Source organism: Aquila chrysaetos, chromosome 5 (assembly GCF_900496995.4).
Source record: "Aquila chrysaetos chrysaetos chromosome 5, bAquChr1.4, whole genome shotgun sequence".
Lineage (NCBI taxonomy): Eukaryota > Metazoa > Chordata > Aves > Accipitriformes > Accipitridae > Aquila > Aquila chrysaetos.
The window spans coordinates 75,230,096-75,246,063 of record NC_044008.1 but is presented as its reverse complement, the minus strand read 5'-3'; the positions used below and the strand labels follow the sequence as shown (position 1 = coordinate 75,246,063).

General features: G+C 68.8%; 2 protein-coding genes across 2 annotated transcripts in view; one reads left to right on the top strand and one right to left on the bottom strand.

Moving 5' to 3' along the window:
* Nucleotides 1-3,253: 3,253 nt before the first annotated feature.
* Nucleotides 3,254-8,379, bottom strand: LOC115341307 (translation initiation factor IF-2-like). The gene is made up of 6 exons (XM_030014028.2): nucleotides 8,173-8,379; nucleotides 5,360-5,474; nucleotides 4,367-4,495; nucleotides 4,135-4,290; nucleotides 3,916-4,030; nucleotides 3,254-3,679 (listed from the first exon to the last, which is right to left on the bottom strand). The coding sequence occupies exons 1-6, from the start codon at nucleotides 8,377-8,379 to the stop codon at nucleotides 3,481-3,483; spliced, it is 921 nt and encodes a 306-aa protein (XP_029869888.1). The 3' UTR covers nucleotides 3,254-3,480.
* BAHCC1 (BAH domain and coiled-coil containing 1) overlaps nucleotides 6,194-15,968 on the top strand; it is a 28,300-nt gene continuing 18,525 nt past the window's right edge. The window contains 2 exon segments of the mRNA XM_030012988.1: nucleotides 6,194-6,326; nucleotides 8,219-8,552. Coding sequence (XP_029868848.1) covers nucleotides 8,378-8,552 — 175 coding nt within the window. The 5' untranslated portion in view covers nucleotides 6,194-6,326; nucleotides 8,219-8,377.

Here is a 15,968-nt window from a genome sequence, read left to right as displayed (position 1 = left end):
AGGTGGCCAGCCATGCACTGTCGATGCCGGACTCCGTGTGCCGGCACCGCCTCGGCACCTTCCTGCCGCGGCAAACCCCGGGGGGGCCGTGGTGAGGAGGGGTCCCAGCCCAGACGGGTCCCTCAAGGCTCTGTCCCGGGTGCCCGGTTGGGCAGCAAAGCCCAACTGCCCGCAGCCCCCACCCTGTGCAGCTGCGCGTGGACCCTCGGGGCTGGGACGTACAGCCGTGTGCCGATCCGTGTGCTGGGAGCCGGCTGTGCCGAGCACCCACCGCACGCAGGGGAGCAGGGAGCTGCCACCGCCGCAGCTGTGCCGGATGGGAACATTCTGAGGGGCCTGGAAAAGGCCACCCGGAAATCCTAGCCCGTGCCGGGGTTCTGTCCGGGAACCGCCAGCTCCTCCTCGGCCATGAGAAATTTCCTGCTTCCCAACCGGCCCCAGCGCCAGGCCGGCCACATGCCCGTGCCGTAGGGCTGCCCGCTGCTGGGCCACACTCACGGCAAAGCCGGTGTGTTAAGTCACTCCCAGGCCGACAGCGGCGAGCATGGCAGCTTGAGACGAGCCCTTTGCTGGAAAGGTGAAGGTCATGGTCATTTTTACCATCCCGGCTCCCATGTTTGACAGTTCCAATCCCCTCCAGCGCTCCAGGACGCTGTCTGTCACGGCAGGGGCTCAGCCTCGCACCGGCCACGGCACTGCCATTCCCGTCCAGGAGCCGTGGTGATGGCCAGTGATGGCCAGATTGAGGGGTGCTGCTTCTGCTGCCAGGTTTGCCGGGCCCCGGCTGTGCTTCTCATCCCCCTCCCTGTGTCCCCCCCCACCACGAGCCTGCAGCTCCGGTGCCGGCTGCCCGCACGTCTCCGGCACATCCCGAGGAAGAGCCGTCCGTCCATCCATCCGTCCAGGCCTGGCTGTGACGCTGCCCAAACCGCAGGCAGCAGCACCGCAGCAGCCAGGCAGGGGGGCAGCCCCGGTGTTACGGGGGGAGTCAGGGATGCCGGCGAGCCCCGGGCCAACACCGCCGTGCTCTCTGGCAGGCGGGGAAGCGCCGGTGCATCTCCCCTGGCTCGGGGAGAGAACAAAGGAGGGCATCTGCGGCAGAGGGAGTGCCGCTGCCGGATGCGCTGCGGCGCAGCTAATCCGCCCCGCGCCCTCCTCGGGGCCCCGGCACAGCCCGCTGCTGCTGTGCCCCCGCTGCCGGCGTGCCCCCGGCACAGCCCTCCTGCACGGCCCCGTGCACCGGCTGTCCCTTGCACTGGCAGCACCGTGTGCCAGGGAAAGCGGCTGCTCCGACGGAGAAGCGAGGGTCCGTGCAGAGCCAGGGGAGGGGGCCCGGCCCAGCTCCCCCCCCGCAGCACCGCGGCCCCGGCCTGCCGCCCTCGCGGCGTGCACCGTTCAATCCCACCATGCGCACCGGTGTCGCGGTGGTATTCACCCCGGCTAATGCCGCGCCATAAAGGAAACGTCTTACATTAACGACTTTTGTCACCGAAGTCATTAACATAATAGGACTTCCACATCAAAATTGAATATTAATGCTACACCCGGCTGCGGAGTGAGACGGATAATTGCTCTAATACATTTTCCAGTAGGATTTTCGCATCGCAGCAGCAATTGCATTAGCAAACCCGATTATTACCACGGCCGATACAATGGGACAGTTAATGGGAGTTAAGTTCCTTCCTTTTTCCTTGGGACCCCAGAGCGGCTGCGGCTCTGTGCCCTCCCCCGCCGCCCCCCGCCCGCAGAAACCTCCCCGGGCCACCGGGCAGGGGGACAACGTCCCCAGGCTGGGAGCGGAGGCGATGGCAGCGCTGAGCTGCCTCTTCCCTCCGCATCTGCAAACACGACCCTTGGTCGCAGACGGCCTTGCAACACGACGGCAAACCTGCGGCCAGCTGGAAACCCGCCTGCCCCGTGCGCCAGGAGGCTGAGCCGCCTGCGTTGCGCCATGTCGTGCCGTGCCGTGCCGTGCCGCAGAGGCCTGGGACGGGCCGTGCGTGGGCAGCAGCGGGGTCACATCAACCGGGGGGTCCCACCATGGCAGTGCCAGGGAGGACCAGGGAGAGCAGGGGGTTGCTCTGGCCCTGGCTCGGGGCTGACCCTTTCCAGGGGGGGTCGGCAGCTCCCGTGAGGATGAAGCACCGAAACGGCCGGGGCAGGTGCCCGCTCCTGGGACAGCGGCTCCAGCCAGGCAGGCGGAGGAGCTGGGGACCATGCCGGGTCGGGGTGCCAGCATGCCGGTCGCAGCCTCCTCGCTGCACCCCCAAACGTGGCCAGGCCAGAGGAAGACCCCCCTGCGCAGGGACAGGCAGTGCCCTGCCTGCAGCCCCTGCCTCTGCCACCGCACCCCCTTCCTCAGGGTCCTCTCTTGCCCACCCAAGGGTTCCTCCGCGTTCAGGGTGCTCTGCGATGGCACGGCCGCAGCCTGGCTCCTGCTGCCGGCCACGACGCAGCCGTGCAGCAGCATGCAGGGCCAGTGGCGCAAACGCTCCCTGCGGGCGCCGCGCCACGCACGCACCGGCGCCGCGCGGCAAAGCCCGGGAGCTGCAGCAACGTGCGGCCCATGCACCCAGGTGGGAGCAACGCAGGTGCAGGACTCGGGGGGGGGGGGGGGGGGACACACACATGACACGACGAGCACCATGCATGCACGCAGCAGCGGTGCAGGGCTTTGGGGCTGAGCACGGTGCATGCATGCAGCAGCGGCGCAGGGCTGGGAGCTGTGCAGGGCTCATCCAGCAGCAGCTCCTGGTCTCTGGGGGGGGCCGGCCGGGGGGGGGTCGGGAAGGGGCGGAGAGCTCGGCCCGGCCCCGACAATGGGCGGCGGGAGGGGCCCGGTCCGCGGAGCCCCGTCCCGGGGCTCCGCGGACCGGGCCCCTCCCGCCGCCCTTTGTCTCCGGTCCCGGTGGGGCCGCCCCGGGCGCGGACAAAGGCGGCTACGGGGGCGGGGGGGGTGGGTATCTGTGAGAGGGGGGGCCGTCATTAAACTGGCTTTAATTGCACTTGTCTGGGCTCGCTTCATTGATCAAGCTCGCTCGGGGAGCCCACGCGGGGGGGGGGGGCTGCCCACGGGGGATGTATACCCACTGGTGGGGAGGGTGCCCCCCAGGGAATCTGCCCATGGGGGGGGGGGTTTGCTCACGGGGGGGGGGGGGGTCTGCTCACTCCTGCTCCCCCCGCCCCGGTGCTCACTGGGGGAAAGAAGAGCCTCACAGCCGCTTTTGGGGTTTTTCTTTTTGTTCTTCTTCGGTTTTTCCAGTAAGAAATCATTTCCAAGCGCTCCCCAACCACCAGCAGCCGAACAATATGCCGGCCCCAACCCACCGGGCTGCTGGCACCCGGCACACCGTTACCCCAACGCCGGGATTTGCCTCACGCTGCCGCTCGGCGTTGCTTCCGTGCGCTGGGTTAATCCGTAATGTTATTTATCAGGCCGGAATCCTTTCTTGGATGGAGAGGGATCCAACGGGGATGTTTTTAGCCCGTTTCCCAGAGCGCAGGGGTGACTATGGGCTGCGGCTCGGCACTGCTGTGAACATCCATGGGAAGATGCTCCCCAGGATGGTCAGGATGCAGCCAGCCCTGCTCCCCACGGCAGGTTTCCCCAGGCGAGTGGGAGCCCCAGACCTGGCCGCAGAGCTCAGCCTGTGCCGGCCAGGCTGCTCTGCTCCGGCAGCTGCATTGAAACGCCACAGGGAAAATAATCCAGGAAAAAAAAAAAAAGAGCTTTTCGGGGGGCAGCATGCAGCAAAGGTCCATCCCCGGAGGGTCCCAGCACGTCTCCCCTCCCACAACCCGGCCCCCCGCCCCACTCCTCACCCGGGTGGAGGAGAAATCCCCGCTGCGCCGACGGGCCCGCGGCACCGCGGTGCTCACCCCGGGCAGCGCTGCCTGCACCGCGCCGGTGCCTACCGGCACCGCAGCCTTCGCACCGCGGCCGTGGAGGAGGCTGGGCACGCGTCCCTCTGGGCGTGTGTCCGTGTGTCCCTGTGCATCGCTCCCTGCTGCAGCTGCACGTCCCCCTGCACTAGAGCGTGTGCCAGGGCTGTGCCCTGCGGTGCAGCCGGCTGGCCCCGGCCGGCTGGCCTTGTGCCCCATCCCGGGGGGTGCGGGAGCGTGCTGCGTCCGTACGTCCCGGTGTGCGCGGGTCTGTCCGTGCGGTGCCGGGGCGCGGTGCGGCCGTGATGCCGGAGGGTCCCCACGGGCTGTGCCGCGTCCCCTGGCCGCTCGCCCTCCTAACTCGATTGTCGTCCCGGCGTAATGAATAGCTCCGTTGTAATCTAATAGCTTTTACAAGTTATTTAGATTTATTTGAGCATTTTCAATCAATTACGTCCTTTTATTTTGAAAAAAAGAAACCAACCTGCAGCGCCCTGCTGGGGACCCGCGGTGGCAGGCACCGTCAGCCCCCGCTGCTCCCGGTACCGGCCCCGGCCTCCCCACCGCTCCTCTGCCTCCGCCGCCTGCTCGCCGCCCTTCCCGTTGCACGGTCCTGGGGGATGCATGGCCCCTGGCTCCCCTCATCCCGTGCAGCCCCCCTGCATCGTACAGCCCCTTAATATTGCACTGCCCCCCCCCCCACCTTGCACCCCGTGGCCTCCCCAGCATTGCACACTCCCCCCCCCACATTGCACAGCCAGCCCCCCAACATTGCACCGCAGGGCCCCCCAGCATTGCAACTCCCCCCATTGCACAGCCCCCTTAACATTGCACCCCCCCCAGCATTGCACACCCCCCTCCCACGTTGCACAGTCCCCCAACATTGCACCGCAGAGCCCCCTTAACATTGCACCCACACACACACTGCACGGCCCCCCAACATCGCACAGTCCCCCCTCTGCATCGCATAGCCTCCCAACATTGCACCACAGGGCTCCCCAGCATTGCAACCCCCATCGCACAGCCCCCTTAACACTGCACCCCCACACACATTGCACGGCTCCCCAGCATTGCACACCCCCGTCCACACTGCACAGCCCCCCAGCATTGCACCCCCCCATTGCGCAGCCCCCTTAACACTGCACCCCCGCACACACTGCGCGGCCCCCCAACATTGCACTCCCTCACTGCACAGCCCCCCAACATCGCCCCGCACGGCCCCCCAGCATTGCACACACCCCCCACATTGCACAGCCCCCCAACATTGCACCTCCCCATTGCACAGCCCCCCCAACATCGCCCCGCACAGCCCCCCAGCACTGCACCCCCCCCCCCCACATTGCACAGCCCCCCCAACTTCGCACCGCAGGACCCCCCGCCCCGCCAACACCGCAAACCTCCACCTCGCAGGGCCCCCCAGCGTTGCAGTCCTGCGTGTCCCCCCCCCCCCTTATAACCCCCTGGCCCCCCCCCCGACCTGCCGGCAGTGCGGCGGAGCCGGTGGCGGACTCCGGCCCGTTCCCCTCTCGCCGCCGCCTTTGATCTCCCCCGCGCCGCTCCCGGCCCTCGGGGTCTGCCCGGGGGGGGGGAGCCTAGAAACCGTCCTCGGTTCTTCCCCCCCCCCACCTTTCCCTTCCCTTCCCTTTTCCCGGCCGGGGGCCGCCTTGAAACCGCGCGCGGGGCCCGTGCTCGCTGTTGGTAGGGGCCGGCCAATCAGCGCCTTGTTTACACTGCGTGATTGACAGCGGGCTGGCGGGCGGCCAGCCAATCAGCACCCGGGGGCGGGGGAGGAGGGGGGGAGGGTGTTGCGTTGCAGCGGGGGTTGCATTGCACCTTCGGTGCAATGCAACCCCCGCTGCAACGCAACACCCCCGCCGCTGCGCTGCGCGGCGCATGCGCGCTCCTCCCTCCTCCCTCCCCTCCCCATTCATCCGCCGGGCTTGAATTAGGCGCCGCCGTCGAGTGTCTCCACCCTCGCCGCGTTCTGATTGGCAGGCGGCTGGCGGGGAGCCAGCCAATAGGAAAGGCTTCCCTTGACGCCGGGCGCGCGGAGGGGAGAGGAGTGGGAGAGGAAGAGGGGAGGGGATTGCAAGCCGGCGGGGCGCGAGCGCCGCGCGGCGGCCAATCACCGGGGGCGCGCGCGCGCGCGCGCGCGCGGGGGGCACGCGCTTATTAGCATGCGGGGCGCGTCGCCTCGGCGGAGTGCGCGGCGTGAGCGGGGAGGCGCGGCGGGGTCCCCCCCCCCCCCCCCACCCTCCCACCCCCCCCCTTTCCAACCCCCCCCACCCACCCCCCCCCCCCCCCCCCCCCCCGGTTCCCTTTGCTGCAGGAGCAGCCGGTGCATGGGCAGTGCACGGGCACCGGCAGGAGCACGCTGCGCACCCCGCCAGGGCCGCCCCGCGCCGGCGGGACCGCACTCGCCCCGCGCGCGGAACGCCCCTCCGGTAAGTAACTGCGGTGGTCGGGGTGATCGGTGGGGGTGTTTGGGGGGGTTATTGGAATTTCGGGGGGCGCTTTGGTAGGGTTTATTCTGTTTTTCTTTTTTTTTTTTTTTTTTTTTTTTTTATTTGGGCGCCTTAATTTTTCTCCGGCATTTTTTTTTTTTTTTTTTGCATTGAAATATTTTTTTGGCTTTTTTTTGGGGCGTTACAATATTTTTTTTTTTTTTGGCGTTAATTTATATTTTGGTATTAAAATACTATTTTTTGGGGGAGGGGGCGTTAATTTTTTTACGTTACAGTATTTTTGGCCTTAATAAAATAAAATAAAAAAAAAATCTTGGCGTTAAAAACCCCTGCCTTAAAATTTTGCGCATTAAAACATTTCTCGCGTCGAACCTTTTTTTGCATTGAAATTTTTTCGCGTCAAATGTTTTTCCCTTAAACGATTTCCCATTAAAATTTTTTGCATTGCATTATCATTTTTTTGTTGTTGTTGTTTTACCTTAAAAGAAAAAATTGCTTTTTTTTTTTTTTGCTTTGCTTCAATTTTATTCAAAAAAACCACACTTTTTTTTCCTTGTTGTTTTTGTTGTTTGTGTTTTTTGTTTTTGTTTTTTGTTTTGTTTTTTTTTTTTTTTTTTTTCCTCCCCCCTCCCGGCTGTCCGTGTATTTTTTTCTTTTTTTTTTTTTTTTTTTTTTTTCCCCGGGGCTGCCCTCCGCCGCCCCCCCCCCCCCCCCCACCACAATACGGCCGCGCTCGTTCCGCCGCCCGCAGCCCCGGTCCGTGGAGCGGGGGGGGGGGGGGGGATGGGTGGGAAACCGGTGGCCCCCGGCCGCGCTCGCTGCTCCGCGCCCCTTTGTTCGCCGCGGCCCCGGCCCCGGCCCCGGCGGGGCTCGGTCTCTCCGCCGGATCGGGCCCGCCGGCCCCGGCGCTGCCGAGAACAATGCCCCGGCGGGCCCGGCGCACCGGGCGGCCTTATGCTCGGCTTCGGGCGGGCTCCGGTGGGGCGTGGAGGGGAGCCGGTACCGGGGTCGTGTACCGGAGAAGGGGGGGGGGACGGGCGACACGTAAAAACCCCGAGCACCGGGGAAATACCGGGGAGCGCGGCGGCCGCGGCGGAGGGAAGCGGGGAGGGGAAGAAGCCGGGGAGAGGAGGGGCCGTGCGGCGGGGAACCGGGGCCGGGCGAGCCCGGGGGAGAGGAAGGCTCCGTGCACCGGGGAGCTGGGGGGGGAGACGGGGCCCCGCGCACAGCGAGGGCAACCGGGCTCCGAGCACCGGGGAACTACGGTCGGTGCACCGGGGGTGGGGGGGGGGGGGGGGAAACCGAGGGCCCGAGCACCGGGGCGGGGGAAATGTAAAAGAGTCGAGCACCGGGGAACCGGGGCCCGAGCGGCGGGGAAGGACGGGGCCGTGCACCGGGGGCACAAGGGCCCCGGAACGGCGGCAGGGGTGGGGGGGGGGCACCGGGGCCCGAGCGGGGGGGGAACGGGGCCGGGCCCCGGGGAGAGCCGCGGCCGGGGAGGCCGGGGCCGTGCTCCGGGAGTACCCGGGAAACGGGGGGGGGGCCGTGTACTGGGCAAACTGGGGCTCGTGCGTGGGGGTTACTGGGGAAATTGGGAACCGGGGGTAGTGGAGAAATGGGGAGCGGGGGGGGGGGGCTGTGCTGCGGGGATGGCGGGGAAATCAGGGACCGTGAATGAGCGGTACCGGGGAAATCGGGGAGCCCGTGCACCGGGGATACCGGAGAAAAAGGGGGCTGTGTACTGGGGAAACTGGGGACCCGTGCGCTGGGGGGAACGGGGGCCCTGGGGAGGTGTTGGGGGGGGGGGGGGGGGGCGGAACCCCGCCGGCCTGGCCGTGCTCTCACGCTCTCCTTTCTCTCCCTTGCGCCAGGAGCGGAGGATGAGCCGGGAGCCCCGGCGCGGAGCGCGGCACGCCGCCACCGAACCCGGCCCGCCGCGGCGCTGAGGATCGCCGGCCGCGCCGAGGAGCCGCGTCGGCGTCCCGCCGTGCCCCCCGTGGGCAGCGCGCGGGTGGGTGGGTGCCCCCGGCATGGACGGCCGTGACTTCGCGCCCCCGCCGCGGCTGCTGTCGGAGCGGGGCGGCCTGGGCCACCGGCACGGCACGGGGCGCGTGGCGGGTTCGGCACACGGTGCCGTGCAGCCCCCCGGACACTTCCAGCCCACCAAGTACTTCCCCGCGCCCATCTCCATGGCCACGCACACAGGTCAGAGGGGCCGGGGCGGCCGCGGCGCGGGGGGCCGGGAGGGGCGCGGGGGTCCGGCACGACACCGGGGGGCTCGGCCTCCCCTTTGTGCTGATCCCGCTGTCACCGCGCCCGGTGGTTTTGGGGGTGGGGGCTGACGTACACGGGGGGGCATTTCCCCGCTCGCCCGTTCTGCCGGCGCGGGAGGAGCGCGACCCCCGGGCCGGCCCGGCGAGATCCCGGTGCCTGAACAAGGAAGCGTTTTCTGGGCGAACAAGGAGGCCGTTATGCGCGGGGCCGGCGCGGCGGTGCCGTGGTGCGGCAGCGGCGGTGGGGAAAGGTCAGCAAACCCCGGCTCTATATAAAGCGCCGAAGTGTCAGGGTGAGAAGGGGTTTGCAGGGCGTGCGTTCGCCTCTGCAGCTGGTGTCCTGCCGGAGACGGACAAAGCGCGCCGCGCGGCCGAGCACGGCGCGGCCAACCGTGCCGGCACCGGGATGGGGCTCGCCGGATCCGGCCACCGCGCCGGCATCCGCGGCGCGCGCTGCCCGCTCGCTCGGCTTTGTCTGCGGCGGCGTGCGCGGAGGCCGCTCGGCTGTGGCCGTGCAGGGTTAAAGCGGGGCGCAGGGTGCCTAAAGCGGGGTGCACGGCGCGGGGAGGGGGGCTTCGAGGGTGCAGGGGCGGCCAGCGGGGCGCAGGCAGCGGGAAGCCCGTCTGCTGCCACCGAGCTCCGGGACGGAGCCGAAGCGGGAGCAGGGCCGGATCCGGTGAGCAGCGTGCCGGCTCGGCACGGCGCTGCCTGGGGCCCCCCGCTTCCCGCCGGCGCAGGCGGTTTTCTCGCCGCGGCACGGCGGCAGCGCCGGTTATTGTCGCCGCCTTGATGAGCTGTGAATACTAATAAAATTATATCTGCTTTAATGGGATTACAATTAGTGCGTGGATTAGGGCGGGGGGCACGGCCGGGCCGGCGCGGGGGGGTGGCGGCGGGGGCCCGCGGCTCCTGGAAGGAGGCGGAAAGCGGGGGGGCACCGGGGGGTGCCGGGGAGGCGGCGCCGGATCGGGCCCGCAGCCGGGGCGGTTTCGCTTTGTGCTGGCGGCCCCCGCGCTGCGGCCGGGCCCCCCGGGACCACCGCCAGGCTTGGGGGGGGGGGGGGGGGGCCACCCTGGCCTCTCCCCAGCTTTGGGGTGTGGGGGACCCGGATGGGGGCTCGGTGCCCGTCCCCGGGGTGGGGGACCGGGGTGGGGGCTCGGCCCCTCTCGGCTCGTGGTGGCCGGGGGTGGGGATCCCCGGGGGACGCCGGCGCTGGGGTGCCGCTGGCTTCCCTCTGGCTTCTCGGCGTGGCGGTATCCCCGTGGCGGCGGCGGCCGGACCCTCGCGTCCGCCGGGGCCTGGGCGACACATGGGAGCCCGAATGCAATGGAGGTTGTTAAAATAACATGGATCAGGCTAAAAATACCCCGGCAGAAACTTGCCTTAAAAAAAAAAAAAAAAAAAAAAAAAGAGAGAAGCCAAACCCAACAACAGAAAGAGCTAAAAATATTCCCGGCTTTGGCAGGGCCGGCGCAGCCGGAGCCGATCCCGGCGAGCCGCGCTCGGAGGCTCCCGCGCGTACGGGAACGTTGCTTGAGCAAATAAAAATGATAATTTAGTGCCCAGCGCGGTGCTGGGGCCGGCGGGAGGAGGGTCCCCAGGCCCGGCACCCCGGCGTCCCCGCGGCACGGCCGTGCCATGGGGCCGGGAGCCGTGGCAGCGCGCGGAGCGGTAATTAACGCCGATGATTGATAATTACCCCACCCAGCAAATAAAGCCAGCCCGCGGTTTGCCGGGCGGCCGTGGCGGTGGCGGGGCCGGCGCGGCACGCGGCAGCCTTGGGGCACCGCGCCGGCCAGGGGGGGCTCCGGCCACGCTCCCCCAAATGGCTCCCGCCGGCGGGCCGGACTACACCTCCCAGGAGCCTTTGCCGAGTGCCGGGGGCCGGAGGCCGCCCTGGGAAGGGGAGATAAAAACTGTTTAGCTTGATTTTATTAAAGCCATAATTCAGGGCTGCGCAGTTATTGCAAACAAATGCTTCGGTTTGCGTCTGGTTTTGGCACCGGGACCATGCAAATGATGGCACGAGACGGCGCTGGGGGCCAGCGCGTGAGGAACCGCGGCTGTGCCCGGTGCTGGCGGGTCAGGGGGGACGGGGACCCCCGGCGCTGCCGGGAGCCCAGCCCAGGGTGCAGCCCTCGCTCCCTGATCGTGGCGCTGCCGGGGACGCAGCCCGGCTGGGGGCCGCGGTCCCACCGCCCTGGCACGCCTGTGCCGAGCGGGGCCGGTGGTCCCAACGCCCCCGCCACGGGTGGGGGGGCGGGAAGCTTCGGCCGAGGCTCGGCCGAGCCCATGCTTTATGCCGGGGCCTCAATTTTTGCCCTTCTGACGTTTTTATGGACTAATACATAGTTGAAATCGCGTCGGGCTGTTTGTCACCGCGGCGGAGCCCTCGGCACATTGCAATGTGTAACAGCGCCGGGGGGGGCTCGCACAAGCGCCGGGCTTTGCCGGGAGCACCGCTGCCGCGGCGGTGCCGGTGTGCAGCCCGGTGCCGGTGCGCAGCTTGACCCCGGTGGTGCCGGTTTGCAGCCTGGCCAGGGCAGTTCGCAGCCCGGTGCTGGTTTGCATCCTGGTGCGGGTGTGCAGCCCGGCCGTGGCGGTGCCAGTTTGCAGCCGGGTGCCGGTGTGCAGCCCAGCCGTGGTGGTGCGGGTACGCATCCCGGTGCAGGTGTGCGTGCCAGCGACGGTGGACAGAGCGGTGAGCCGGCGGCGTGGCGCTGGCGGCCGGCTGGGCTCCCGCAGCTGTCCCCCTCCCTGGATTAAGTTGCAGGCCGGGCGCTGTGCGGTTCCCCGGCGCGGCTGAGGGGAGGGATGGCGGGGGGCAGGTGGGGACGGTGGCCCCCGGCCGGGGTGGCGATTTGGGGCTGGGTGCCGGCGCTGCAGCCGCTCCGTATCGCAGCTTCCTCATTAACGATCGAAGACGGGGTCTGACGAGGGGCTGGGAGGCCGCGGCATAGCACCGGCATGGCTCCGGCACGGCCGCGGCACGGGGGCTCCCAGCTCCCCCGCTCGGCACCGCGTGCCAGCCCGGCCGCGCCGCCGCATGTGCTGCATTTTAAAAAGTAGGTGTCAAAGTTAAAACAGATTTTGAGATTAACTCGTCTGCTCCTCGTTAGCCACACTCGTGCCGGGGTGGCCAGGGACACACACGCACGCGCGCACGCGTGTCCGGCGGGAAGAGCGGGATGCGGAGAACCCCAGATCCTGTGGAATTACCCTAGAGTGGTTTCATCTGTTCGTTAGCGATTAGCTGGATCCGTGCGGAGACGCCGCTGCACGCTGGGCCTGGGGGGGACGGACAGCTCGAGCAGCCGCGCGGCGTGATCCGGGCAGCTGCCGTGAGCCCCGGTCACCGCCGGTAAATGTGCTGATTGCCCCAAACTGGGGGGGTGAAGGGGGTCTCAGCACCCTGGGCTGCGGGCACCCGGCCTTTGCCTCCTGTCCCTGCACCCCCAGGGCTGTCTGACCTGGGGGGGGTCCCTTGCGGGGGGGGTTGGGGGCAGTCCCGCCGGCAGTGCCACCACCGATTTCCGTGGACCAAGCGCCGCGTGCATGGCTGATCCCTGAGATGGGGACGAGGGGTGCGGACAGGCTCCACGGAGCATTTGGGTGCCCCTCTGGGCACCCCCAGCTCCTCGGGACCCCCTCAGCCAGAATGTCCCCGTCCCCCCCCCCAGCTGCTTCCTCTCCCGGCGCTGATGGCAGCGATACGCGACAGCCGAGCGGGGAATTACAGCGGAAAATAAAAATAGCAGGATTTGGCGATTCAGTGACTGCAGAGATTCACACGGGCTGCATCCCCCCGCCCCCCCCCCCACCGCCCCCCGCGGTAAATAAACACTCACCCAATAATCTCATTCTTGGAGTTCTTCTTTATCCGCTCCGTAAAACGAAACAGATGGGCACAGCGTGGCCCTGCCTGCCGCCCTGCCTGCCCCGCAGCATCCCCCTGGGGCAGGATCCGACCCCACTGGGTGCTGGGGTCCCCTGACCCCGGGGGGAGGGAAGGGACGAGTCCTCGCAGCCCCTCGGGGTTGCTCCCTCCCGCTTTGTGCACGGGCAGCCCGGGACCCCACGGGTGTGATGCTTCGCAGGGGATTGCACGTGATACGGGGTCACCGTGGGCCCCAAGTTTTGGGGGGTTCCCCAGGGGGGGTCCACGTGCTTGGCCTCCGTGGGACACCAGGCCCCTGTGGGGCTGCGTGGGGTGGGACGCCGGGACCCCCTGGGCTTTCCCCGGCTTCCCCGTGGTCCCAGCCCGTGCCGGGCTCGCGGCTTCTCCCAAAATGGCCTCTGGGCTTTGCAAGCCGCCTGCGTCCGGTGTGCAAGTCCGGTGTGCAAGTCCGGTGTGCAAGTCGTGCATCGGGTGTGCGAGTCGTCCGTGCCGGCCGCGCAGGCGGCAACGCACCGAGCAGCGTGCACCGACGGCGCGCCTCAATCGTGCAAGGAGCGTGCACCGAGCCGCGTGCAGCGGCCGCGCAGGCAGCGTGCACCGTCCTCGCGAGCCCCGTGCAAGCAGCGTGGCGCCGAGCGGGGTGTGCACACGCGGCCCCGGTGCGGCGCACGGCCCCGGCGAGCGTGCAAGCGTGCGGCAGCGCGCGCGGCCTCTCGGCAGCTCCAGCCTCCCCTTCCCTCCGTCGAAAGCCAACAGCTTGCGAGTGGCACTTAGCACGGAGCGACTGCCGTGTGATTACCCATCGGATAACGTTTTAATTGTACTTCTGGCACTCTGTCAAGCTAATTTGAACTGCATTTCAATATTACAGCATTTATTTAGTGCCATAACAATATGGATTAATCTTAAATTATAACACCGAGGAAATTATATTACACTTATTTCCTATTTGCCAAATATTTAAAGGGGCCGCGTGGGTTGCAAAGCGTGGTGGGGGGTGGCACGGGGGCTGCATCCTGCCCAGGTCCAGGGACCGGAGGCGACACCTCCCCGGGGTGCCTGGCCGTGGGGACGTGGTGCAGGAGGGTCCCTGCCAGCTCCCGGCGTCTCCGCGTGCGGCCCCGGCCCCGCTAGGAATGTTCCAGCCCCGAAATAGCCGAGGGAGTAACCCAACCCCGCGCCCCGCGCACGTCCCCGCCGCCGCGGGGACCCGGGGACCGTCACCTCGCCCGGGCTGTGCCCGGGGGCTCCGGGGGGCTGCAGACCCCCCCCCCCCTCCCCCTCCTCAAAACAGAGCCCCTAAGTATCGGGGTGCAGCTGTGCGCCCGCACTGGGGGGGCTGGTGGGGTGCGGCCCCCACCTTTCCGGAGCCGTGGGGAGGGACAGGGCTGGGGTGTCCCGGACAGGGGAGCTGGGGACCCCCTCCCTTTCCCGGCAGCACCGCCTTGGGGACCCCACCGCCGGCCCCCGGCCCAGAAACCCGGCCCAGGCCAGAGCAGCCGTGGCCGGAGTGACCCCCCCCTGGGGCCGCGGCCCCCCCACACCCGCCCTGGCCTCGCTTGCTGGCGGGGGAAACTTTCCGTCTTCCCGGCACATTCCCATCTGTGCCGCGCTCGGCGCGGGGGCGAAGAGTGGCTGGGGGGGGGGGGGGGGGGGAAGCGCCCCTTGCTGCCCCACCTTCCCGGTCCCACCAATGCCCCCCCCCCCCCCAGCCAGCATCCCCCCCCCCCAGCGCTGTCGGTGCGGTCGTGCTGAGACCTGGCATGCTTGTCACATGTGTGACCCTCTGTGGATTTGAGGCCAAGGCGAAAAGCCCCCCCTGCCCTCCCCATCGGCTGCGGTTTGGCGGTGATGAGGGGGAAGCAGCTTCGCTTCCCTCTTAACCCTTTCCTCCGGCTGCCGCCTCTCCCCAGCCCCATTTGGGGGGTCCCGGGCACCACCAGCCCCAAAACCCGCCGGCATCCCCCCGCTCCCTCCACTGCCTCAGTTTCCCTGCCCGGCCACGTCACAGGGTCCGGTTCGGCGTGGGGGAGAGTGTGGCGTGACCCGGGCTGCGCCGGGACGGTTGTGGGGTGGCCGGGGCCAGCGCGGTGCCTGCGTGGCTGTGCCAGAGCTGCTGGAGTTCCCGGCACGGGCACGAGGTGCAAAGCCCCGCACAGCCCCTGAAAAGCCACCGGAGCCCGGGACCGGTGTCCGTGGTCGGGGCCACCCTTCCCTCCCCGCTGGCGCCTGGCATGGGGGATTTTCTTGCTGGCCGTGCCGGTGCTGGCGCTGGGAGCAGTGCCGGTGGGGCTGACTCATGGTGCCGGCCACGGGGAGCCCGGCCAGGGAGTTCCCAGGCTGACGCTGCCGGGGGGTGGCGGGGGGGGGGGGGGGGGGGATGGGACCCTGCTGCCCATCTGCCCAGTGCTGGCAGCCGGCCCTACGGCCCTGTGCCTGGCACTGCCTGCTCACGAGTGAGATGAGTTGTGCACGGTCTCAGGGACCCGTCCCTGTCCTCGCCGACACCGTGGCCAGAGGGGGCAGAGCCGGGGGGGGGGGGGGGGGGGGGCTGCTCTCTGACCGCGCGCGCCGTGCCGCGCCATGCCAAGTTGCGCCACGTCACGCCGAGCCACGCCACGCTGAGCCGTGGCAGCGCGGGGCAGAGCACGAGCGTGCGAGGGACGGGGGCGAGCGTGCATGCGTTGCGGGCGTGCGAGGCGGGTGGGAACGGCGCGGCCGGCCGCGGGGCCAGAGCGCGCCGGGGGATCCGGCCGTGCCAGTGGGTGTGAGTCAGCGGGTGGGAGGTGTGGGGAGCGGTGGCCGCGGCCCCACCAGCCCCGCCGGGACGCTCCGCGCCAGCCGGCCCCGCCGCCATCGGCGGGGGGGTGTGTGTGTGTGTGTGTGTGTGTGTGTTATTTTTTTACAGCCTGTTTCACAGCTTCCAGAAAAGGCTCGTTCTGGAAACCTCGGCTTCCTGCCCGGCGCAGCCGCCCGGCACGCTGCCGGCTCCACGCCCCGCGGCAGGGTCCCCCGGCACGGCCGGGGCTGGGGGCACGCCGCGGCGGTTGCCCGCGGGCAGCACGGAGACACGGCTTCTCCGGGATGCGTTGACGCGGCCCGGCCGGCCGGCGGGACGTGCCCGCCCGTGCCGGTGTGTGCCGGTCCGGGGTGGGGGGGTCAGCGTCCGGCCCCGGGGGCGAGCGGTGCCGGTTCCCAGGGCCACGGGCGGGGTGCGGCCGTGCCCCCGGCCCACGCGGCCCCTGCCCGGTTTCGGCCCCCGGCCGGCCGGCGCAGGAAGGAGCGAGCTGCCTGAAACCACATCCCCGACACTCATCCCAGAGGCATCCCGGAGGGATTAGCCGGGGAGCGTGGGCCGGCTTAGAGAGCAAAGCATCGCTTCCTGCCCCGGCCGGGCGGCCGGCCAGCCCGGGCTCCTCTGCACCGCGCCGTGCCGAGCCGTGCCGAGCC